The sequence below is a fragment of the Phoca vitulina genome, unplaced genomic scaffold, assembly GCF_004348235.1.
Source record: "Phoca vitulina isolate PV1807 unplaced genomic scaffold, GSC_HSeal_1.0 scaffold1, whole genome shotgun sequence".
In the NCBI taxonomy this organism is placed as follows: domain Eukaryota; kingdom Metazoa; phylum Chordata; class Mammalia; order Carnivora; family Phocidae; genus Phoca; species Phoca vitulina.
Genome location: NW_022589704.1, coordinates 600878 through 610689, shown reverse-complemented (window position 1 = coordinate 610689; position 9812 = coordinate 600878). Strand labels below are relative to the sequence as shown.

General features: G+C 62.4%; 1 protein-coding gene across 7 annotated transcripts in view; it reads left to right on the top strand.

Annotated features, from left to right (window-relative positions):
* Positions 1–295: 295 nt before the first annotated feature.
* The window catches only part of D2HGDH (D-2-hydroxyglutarate dehydrogenase), a 22311-nt gene continuing 12794 nt past the window's right edge, over positions 296–9812 (top strand). For 5 of the 7 annotated variants that reach the window (XR_004302353.1, XR_004302350.1, XR_004302354.1 and 2 more), the window contains exons 1-6: positions 296–354; positions 1237–1604; positions 6992–7049; positions 7753–7892; positions 8541–8734; positions 9229–9397. Coding sequence is in view for 4 of the 7 variants with exons in the window: in XM_032428831.1 (XP_032284722.1) it covers positions 1247–1604; positions 6992–7049; positions 7753–7892; positions 8541–8734; positions 9229–9397 (919 nt within the window). In the remaining 3 variants the exon portion in view is untranslated. Of the gene's footprint in view, positions 355–556; positions 739–827; positions 1196–1236; positions 1605–6991; positions 7050–7752; positions 7893–8540; positions 8735–9228; positions 9398–9812 lie in introns of those variants that run through there. The other 2 variants (XM_032428905.1, XM_032429195.1) reach the window with 2 other exon arrangements.

Genomic DNA, 9812 nt, shown 5'->3' with positions numbered 1-9812 from the left:
GGGGGGCAGAGTTCCCTGGAGGGAGCCCCGCAGCAGGACGAGGAAGGGGGCGGTCAGGGTGGGCTACGGTAGAGCCGGCCCTCGGGAAGGGCTGGGAGAGTGCGTGGAACCTTGCCGGGCACACGGATCAAGGCCGGCTGTCTCGTGGTGCGAGACGGGCCAAATGACGCGCCGGGCGCAGTAGCCGCCCGCAGGGCTGGGGGCGGGGCCTGGAAGGTCTCCTGTCCCGTGGGGGGCGGGGCCTAGCGGGGGCGGGGCCGGGGCGGGGCCGGAGGGCGCCAGTGCGCAGGCTCAGTCGGTCCAGGGTCGGGCGTGCGGCGCTGGCGGCGGCGGCGGCGGGACGGGCGCGCGGACGTGAGTGCGCGCGCGTGGCCGCCCGGGGCCTGGGCCGAGGGGCCGAGGGGCCGAGGGGCGGCGGGGCGGGGCGGCGGGGTGACGGGGGCGTCGCGACCCAAGGCCGTGCTCTAGTGCGAGCCCGCGGGGCTGCGTCCTTTCCCCGGCGTGGGTGGCCCCGGGTCCCGGCCCTCGGCCCCGAGGGCTTCGCCGACGGCCGCCTCCCCCGGCGGGGAGCCGCGCTCGCTTTCCCGGGGGCACAGGGCGGGCGCGAGCCCCGAGGGCAGCACTGCCCCCGGTTCCGGCTCGGGTGGCCGGAGCGCCGAGTGCCGGAGTAGCCCGCGGAGGGGCGCCGCCCTGGCCCCTGTCCCTCGCCCGGGCGGCCGTGCGGGCCAGCTGGTGCAGGTGCGGGACCCGCCCGCAGCGCGGCCGGCAGCCGGGGAAGCTTCCCTTCCCCACCCTTGCTTTTAATTTCTGCACTTTTTAAACTCGTGACAATGTGTACATAAGACATAGAATTTACCCTTTGAACCATTTTAAGTTGCATAATTCAGCGGCATCCGTCCTTTTCAGTGCCTTAGACCCTGGTTTTGTCCTGAAGCAGGAGGGGTTAAGAGGGAGCTATGTTATTGCCAATGTTAGAATCGGACTCAAGCCAGCTCCAGCCAGCGTGGGCCGCGCAGTGAATTCCCAGGAGGGAAACCCGTGCCTGGGTCAGGCTCAAGGGCAGCTCGCCCAGGGCCTCTGTCCCCCATGCCCCCAGCGCGCCTCTCCTGGAGGCCGAAACCTCACTGCCTCACCGTGGAAGACACGTCTCTTCCTGGACCCGACCTGGACTTGGGCCGTGCTGGGCTTCCTCTCGGTAGTATTCCAGAGTTGCAGGTCCTATCACTTGCTTTTTAGGGCAGGAGCGATGGTGCCCCATCTGGTGCCCAGGCAGCTGGTGCAGCTCTTCCGGTGGCAGGTGGTGTGCGCTCGGGGAGCCTCTGTGCAGCCCAGGACATGGGCATTGGCGTCCAGGATCCCCAGCCTGCTCAGCCCTTGGGGGGCCACGGGCACCAGCCACCTGGTCTGCAGAAGCAGCTCATCCACATCCCCCTGTGCCCCCGAGGTGGTGCTGACCCAGGAGCGCTACCCCGTGACGCGGCTGCCATTCTCCGTGGTGTCTGAGGAAGACCTGGCAGCCTTTGAACGCATCATCCCCGGCAGGGTCGTCACAGACCCGGAGGTGCTGGAAGCTTCCAACGTGGACTGGCTGAGGACGGTCCGAGGTGAGTGAGGGTCTGTCCTCATGCTTCAGGGGGATGGGTGTGTGATGAGCTTTGGGTGGAGGAGCCTGGGGTCACTGGCACATACCCCTTCTTGTGCTGACGAAAAGCTGTACTGTGGTTTTAAAGTCTTCTGAGAACAACATTCATAGAGGTTTATTGGTGGGTGCGTGACCTCTGCAAATCAAAAGACAAAAGAGCCCCCTGGCTGCTCTGAGGGATGCACGTTGATTCCTGGTGCTGCTGTGACGGAGAACCACACACTGTGCAGCAGAAGCTTACCCTCCCCCAGGCCCGGAGGCCAGAGGTCTGACAGGAGGGCGTGGGCCAGGCCATGCTCCCTCCAGAGGCTCAGGGAGGCTCCTTCCTGCCTCTTCCAGCTCCTGGGGGCTCCAGGCGCCCCTAGACCTGTGACCGCTTCACTCCCATGTCCGGCTCTGTCTCCTGGTGGCCTTTCCCTGTGTGTCTGTGTCTCAGATCTCCCCCTGCTTCTCTTTAAGGGCACCTGGCATCACCCTAAGTCCAGGACCTTCTCATCTCAGGATCCTTAACTTGATTACGTATGTAAAGACCCTTTATCCAAATAAGGGCACGTGCACAGGGTCTGAGGGATAGGATGTGGACGTACTTTGGGAGGCCCAGTCTGCCCATGGCAGCTCTCTTGGGCAAGATGCGTGGGTGCTGGTTTGGCCGCCCATGCCTCCTTCCTCTCAGCACACGCCTGTTTGTCAGCTCCTGGATTCTCAGCCTTCCAGACCCAGCACACCCTCTCCCGTGAGAGAGAGCTTCTAACACTCTGTGTTCTCTCCTGGAACATTTTCGGAGATAACGTAAGCTGCCTATTCAGACAGTTACAAAACCAATACGATGTTCTTGCTAGAACATTAAAGAGAGCTAGAAGACAACCAGTTTACAACAAAGTTATGTATTAGACACGGAATGCCGGGACACGCTGGGCAGCCAGGACCGCAGGCAAGGCTGGATCCGGCGCACGTGGGACTTGAAAGAGCAGTCAAGGGGGGTGTTGTGTGGCGGCGACTCAGCCACTGCAAGGGAAAACTCCGAGAGAGGGTCCAAACCAGCTGTGGCCTGAAGTATAGTGCGTCTGGAAATGGTGCGGAGTCTTGAGCACGTGGAGTTAGGGTGTGGGCTCAGATCACCGAGACACGCTGTACTCGCAGGGAAAGACAGGTCGGAGACCTTGGAAGTCTTCGGACTGTTCTTCTTTTTTTTAAAGATTGTATTTATTTGAGAGCAAGATAGAGACAGAGATAGTGGGAGAGAGCACGAGCAGGGAGGAGAGGGAGAAGCAGGCTTCCTGTCCGTCCCAGGCAGATGTTAACTGATGAGCCACCCAGGCGCCCTCCTCGGGCTCTTCTTTATGGCCTAAGTGCCCAGACTGGAAGGGCGTCCAGCCCCACCCTGCCCGCTAAGTCAGGGCCTCGCGGGGGGGTGGGGGATGTTGCCAGGCTGCGAGCCCACCACCCGCACAGGGCCTGCAGGCTTGTGTGCGGTGCTCCTGGAGGCAGGAGAGGGTGCTGTCCACCCTGGGCTCAACCAAGCCGGGCCCCGGCCCTGGCTCGGCACTGCTGCCTGAGTGCCAAGCGCCACAAACTGGGGATGGGGCTCCCACCTCAGGTAAGAACCCAGTGTGCTGGGTGCTCAAGGCTTAGGGTGTCTTCCTCCTGGGGCTTCCAGAGCAAGTGCACCCTGTGACTGGGATGCGGACTGTCTGCCCTCCCTCCCTGGACAGGGCTTGGCTGTGTGCTGGGGGCTCTTCCTGGAGGTCTGTGTGCCTGTGTGGACGACCCCCCACCCCCACCCCTGGCTGCTGACACCTGAGCTCAGGAGGGCGGCACTGGGGCTTATTCATGTCTGAATCCGCAGGACTTGATGCCCAGCACCTGCCCAGTGGGTGTCTGCTGAAGTAGTTTGTTCAATTTCTGTCTAAATCACCCTTTTATGTGGCTTTCTTTTGAGAAGAAAGCATGTCTAAACTTACGATCATTTAAATTTTAATCTCGGAGTTCTATAGAAAACGCAGCTAGTAAAAGCTGATTAGGATTTTACAATTTTCTTAAAAATAGATTTTATTTGAAATGGAAACTGTTAGTAAGTATCCTGTCCAAAAATTAGATCCCTTGCTCATGGGTGGACCCCATAAACTTCGGTGGGCACCTCATTGTGTGTCTGCACATGGTGCAGGGCTGGGGTCCCAAACATGAAGCTGGACAGGAGGCTCACCTGAGGGACGGTGGCATGAGCTGCACGCCAGGTGGGCATGAGTGCCCAGGAGAGGCCCCCATCACAGGCTGTTTCCTTGGAGTCTGGGGAAGCCACCTGGAAGGGTGTCCTGGGACAGGAATAGCCAGCGCAAAGCCTCTGAGCAAGGCCACGCTTGGCGTGTTTGTGGAGCCATAGGCCCAGGTACAGCTGGAGTGGATGGACGAGGGGGAGGTCAGAGAGCGAGGGGGCCAGGTCATCGAGACCTCAGGGCTGTGTGAGTCCTGGTAGCTGATGGGGGGCTGCTGGGAGGCCAGGAGGAGAGAGGGGCCCATGGCCTGAGGTGGCTCCCATGTCGGGGGAGGCTTTCACTCCGCAGTCGTGGAACCTGGGAGCAGAGCACGAGTCTTCGAGGGCGGTCAGCTGAAATGGTATCGGGTTCTGTGTGTGCGGAAGGAAGAGTCCAAGACGTGCTCATGGGCGAATAGGGTGTCAGAGGAGTCAGGATGCAGGGCCCCTTGGCCTGAGCAGTTGCAGAACTGGCCTTCCACTTGCTGAGTAAAATGGCAGGAGGTGCCGCTCTGTGGAGAAGCCAGAGGTCTGGGCCTGGACAAGTCCAGATGGACACGTGAGGGGGCCTGTTGGGCTGTGAAGCCGGCTAGCCCAGGGCAGGGTCCGAGGAGGCTGGTGACCGCTGTGGTCCATGGGGGTGAGCAGGCACCAGCCAAGGGGACCGAGCAGGTGTGGCCGGGGCTCCGGGGAACCTGGTGCGTGTGTGAACAAAGGGGAAGCCAGGGGTCGGCAGGGATCGGCAGGGGTCGGGAGCAGCTGCTGCACTGGGGACCGTGGCAGGAGGCCGTCCGTAGCATGGAAGCGACACGTGTGCCACTGGAGCTGTTTGTGGGGGCTTGGGAGGCAGACGGGAGCCCCGTCTGGTGGATGCACTGTGCTGTCGGGGGGGACAGAGAGCTGAGGCTGTGGGGACGGGGTCAAGAGAAGATGTTTTTTTCCTTTTCGGGGCTGGTTTCGGACGAGCCTGCCGTCGCAGCAGGTTAATAGTGGAATGATCTGGTAGAGAGGGAAGAGCGAGGAGCTTGGTGAGAAACGGGGGGTCGCCGTGAAGTTGCCCAGGAGGTGGGCGTGGAGGGACCCGGGCCCAGGGAGGGGTCGCAGTCTCAGGGGGAAAGACAGTGGGGGCCCGTGCAGAAGCAGGTGGGTGCTGCTGAGGTAAGGCTGGGGGAGGCCATGGGAGCTGCGGTCTGTGGGAGGGGGGAGGCGTGTGAGAGACTGCTGCCTGTCCCCCGGGAGGCAGGACAGGGAGGGCCCAGGGACTGCTGCCCAGGGGTGGGAGGAAGCAAGCCAGAGAGTCGTTCCCGGAGCCTGGGGAGCAGGACCCTCAGCCCAGGTTCCCAGGGAGCTGAGAGAGAAGAGGCAGGACCCGAGTTCGAGGTGAAAGTCTCATGTGTCAGGGTCAGCAGCGTTCTGCAGAGGTTCAGATGGGCAAGATCTGAGGCTTGCCGGCCACTCGGTCTGTGCCACAGTCCGTTGTCCGAAAGCAGCCACACCAAATAAATGGGCATCAAACTGTGTCCACACGGCTCCACTTACAAACGTGGCCTGGCTGGGCGTGGCCTGCACGCGGGGCTTGCCAGCCCTGATGTAGCTGGGTGCTCTGGTCACTGGGAGGAAGGCAGGGAGACTGCCCGCTGGGAGCGCTGGGGGTGTGCATGCTGTGACAGGTGCATGCTGTGACAGGTGACAGGCCATGCCCCAGGAGGGTCCTCTCGTGCCCCAAGCCCAGTGGCACCCTGAGTGAGCGAGGGCCTCGGACGGCTGCTGGGAAGCCAAGAGGGCCGAAGAAGCAGGTGGTGGGCAGCATGTGGACGGTGCCGCTGAGACCAGTGAAAGGCATCTGTCCCCCACCAGTCTGCTGAGCCTGCCTTTGTCGAGCGGAAGGACATGAGCTGAGGGCCAGAGAGACCGACGCTTTCGCCTCAGCTCGTCCCTGACCGGCGCCCTCCAGAGCTCTGACTCTGCTCCATCTGCCTTTGCTGCTTCTGTTTTCCCCTCTGTCCTTTGAGTCCGTCCCTAACCTCTGAGGCTCTGTGCACATGAGACAGGAGACTAGGGCATAGCTGGAGTTTCGAACCTTGGGGGCAGTCTGCCCGAAGATTCCTTCCCTGCTTCCTCCCACACGTCCCAGAGGAAACACAGTCACCATCCAGCAGCATGTCCACGGCTGCCTCCCTTTGGCCAGCGTCCTGAGGTGGACAACAGAGCCCTAAGGCCTCCTGGAGGCTCGGGCAGGGGTGTGCTGGGAGAGCCAGTTACTGAAAAATTGTTAGAATTTTGCAGCAAGCCAGTTGTGAAACACAGCCCTTATTAAAAATTAAAGTATGTAAATATATGATTAAGTTATATTTAAAGCAAGGATTATAAATATATATATATTTATAATTTATAACAAAAAAAAGTAAGCTAAGAGATACAGCCAGATCTCAAAGCCGCATGAGAAGTCACTGACGTGGGGCGGGGGGGGGGGGGTGCTGTGCCTCCCGCCTTCCTGAAGCCTCCTCACCTGCTTCTGCATTTGGAACAAAGTCAGAGGGGCAGAGAGAGCCTGCCTGTCTCTGGGAGGCGGTGGTCAGGAACACCGACGGGCTGGCATCCAGGGGCTCCTGCTGGCCACCTCTGGGCTCCCATAAATCGAAACAGCTGAGAGCCGGCACCTGGTGCATAAAACAAGAGCCGTGAGCGCACACCGCTTTGATGAAACACTTACAGGCGCGGGATGGGAAGCCCCCTCCCCGCGGCAGAAAGTCCAGTACTACACACAGGTGGAGGGATGGATTCGGACAGGTCACTGGCTCGATGTCAGGTGTCTCCCCACAAGGGATGTGCGGTTATGGGGGAAACACAGTCACTCCCAGCGAGCAGCCAGGCAGGTGCCCCTGGCCGTGGACGTGGGCCTGGACATCCGTGCCGTGGCCTCCCCGCCCAGGGAGGCGGGGCCCGTTTTTGACACCTCGCCCTTGTCCTGGAGGTTCGCGGGCTTGTTGCTGACCGCGGTTGTGCGGGTGGCCTGCAGAGGAAGGAGGATCTTCCCTTTCCGGAGGGTACACTGAGCGCTGCCCTCCGTGAGTGTAACGTGCTCCTTGGTGTTGCAGGTGGTAGCAAGGTGCTGCTGAGGCCCCGGACCTCCCAGGAGGTGGCTCACATCCTCAGGTGAGGAGCCGGCACCGCGGGGGCCCACGGGGCCGCGGCGGGCGCCTGGGGAGGGCACGCATCAGGGAGGGAGACAGGCCTTTTCTTGCAAACAGCATTCTTTCATTGTTCTATGCCAGTAAACTCACGTTGAAATTGGAAAACAGAAAACCATAAAGAAAACCCCGCGAAAGCAAGCCCTCTCTTCCCTCCAGAGGTGGCCCCTGAGGGGTTTTGCTCCCTCCAGCTGCTCCTTCTCTGCCTGGAGTGGTTAACTGCTGTCACATCGTGTCTGTGATGGGAGCGCTTCTCTGTCTTCCCCATCTGGCCGTTTCCGCGCCACGTCTAGGTGCTCCTTGCGCTTCCAGGCCAGTTTCTGGCGGAGGTCTAACAGACACGTGGGGGGCTGCGTTGCTTTTGGTGGACAGCAGGGGGTGCTGCTGCTCGGGGCCTTGTGCAGGGAGGGGTGTGGCCTCTCAGGAGGTTCCCCCCAGGAGTGCCACCCTGTCCGGGACCGTGCAGCCTCATGGGTAGACCCCGGTCTCCTCAGACTCACCGGCTGAGCACAGGGACTGAGGAAGCCCCCATGGAGGCCACGGGCAGGAGGAAGGGGGACTCAAGGTTCGGTGGGCTCGCAGCCAGGGTTGGCCTGGATCGCGTCCTGCAGGGATGGTGGTGTGGGTGGAGGGACGGGACCCCGATACCCGTCCTGTGCTTGTCCCAGGTACTGTCATGAGAGGAACCTGGCTGTGAACCCGCAGGGGGGAAACACGGGCATGGTGGGGGGCAGCGTGCCCGTCTTTGATGAGATCATCTTGTCCACCGCCCAGATGAACCAGGTCATCAGCTTCCACAGCGTGTCAGGTAAGCCTGCACTGCGGCCGGGTGGTGGGGGCCCGGGCTGGGGAGGAGAGGCCCGGCTCTGTCTGCCCTGGGGTGCTCTCTGGTCGGTCACTCAGGTGGCTTGTGCGGTGGGGCTGAGGTGAAGGGGGTGGGCTTTTGCCGCAGCCCCTCCGACTCTGACATTTTCTGACCAGGACGGCCCTTGGAAATGGGGTGCAAAGGGTGGGGTACAGGGAAGTACCAGGCGCCTCCCGCTCAGTGGCCCCAGCAGTCTGTCCAGCAGGGCATTTGGGGTGGGGCATCCTCTGTGCTGGGGGCACCTGGGCACGGGAGCTCCATGCCAGCAGCGCCCCAGAGTCACACGTCCCCGGTGGTGGGATCAGCCCCGGGCGAGGGGCTGCTGCCTTTATAGCGACGCTCTTCAGCTCTTTTCCGCAAGAGTGTGTGCCTGAGGACTTTCTTCTTTACTTTTGCCCTAGCAATTTCTCTTTCTCGTGGTAAACAATAAGGGTCACTTCTGGGGGACGGGTCTGGGGACACGCTCCCTTTCCTCGGTCCGGGTTTGGAGGGGGACCCCCGCCCCGGGGCTGACCCCCGCAGGGGCCCCGCGATGAGTCTCCTGGCTCCTCCTGGGCTGAGAGCAGCCGCGGCAGCGCTTTGGCTTGGCAGGGACCCTGGTGTGCCAGGCGGGCTGTGTCCTGGAGGAGCTCAGCCGCTACGTGGAGGAGAGGGGCTTCGTCATGCCCCTGGACCTGGGGGCCAAGGGCAGCTGCCACATCGGGGGAAACGTGGCGACCAACGCTGGTGGCCTGCGGTTTCTGCGCTACGGCTCACTGCATGGGACTGTCCTGGGCCTGGAAGTGGTGAGCTGCGGCGCCAGCCCGCTTTCCTCTGTGTCCCCTGTGCCCGTGTCCGAGTGGCCCGGCTCCCCAGCCTCTCCCCAGTGCTGAGTGTGCTCAGCGTGTGAGGTCTCCGCAGGGGCCCCGACCCGGCTTGGCTCTGGGGGGGTCTGTGCCCCCTTGGGCACTCTCTCTGGGTCTCGGGCAGTTGGGGCGGTGCGGGGTGAGGTTGGGAAGCCTTGTGGATGAGGGGTCTACAGGGCGCGGCCGGTGCAGCGTGGTCTCTGCCACGCCCCTGCTTTGGGCCCTGAGCTCCCTGGGGGTGGGAGCATGAAAGTCCTTCTTTCAGCCCGATTGGGCGCCTCAGGCCTGGGGTCACCCCGGGGCCTCCGACTGGGGTGGGGTGGGGGCTCATGCCTGGCTCTGCTTTCTGAGGGCCCCCGGGGCATGGGAGCGGGAGGAGAGGGGTGTCCACGAGGGCCCATGTGTAGGGCCTTGCTTCTCTCCTCCTCGGCTAGGTACTGGCCGATGGCACCATCCTGAACTGCCTGACCTCCCTGCGGAAGGACAACACGGGCTATGACCTGAAGCAGCTCTTCATCGGGTCGGAGGGCACACTGGGGGTCATCACGGCTGTGTCCATCCAGTGTCAGCCCAAGCCCACAGCGGTGAACGTGGCTTTCCTCGGTAGGCAGGCCGTCAGGGTGCACCACTCGGTGCCCTGTCCGTCGGCATGAGGGAGGCCGTTGCCGCCTCTCCTGGCTTCTCTCCGAGGGATGGTGCTCCCAGAGTGAGGTCTGCAGGGGAGCCTCCCCCGTCTCGGGGCAGAACACACTTTGTTCTGGAGCAGAACTGGGGCTTTGCTCAGCTCTGCCACCCTGTCTGGCTCGTTGACTCTGAGGGAGATGGTGTCATTTCTGGTGTGTGCGCTCCCGGATCAGTCACAGCCGTAGGAACACTGCCCGCCCTGTCCCCTGCTGTCCCTGCTGTCCCCGCCCTGTCCCCTGCTGTCCCCGCCCTGTCCCCCTGCTGTCCCTGCTGTCCCCACCCTGTCCCCCTGTCCCTGCTGTCCCCGCCCTGTCCCCCTGCTGTCCCTACTGTC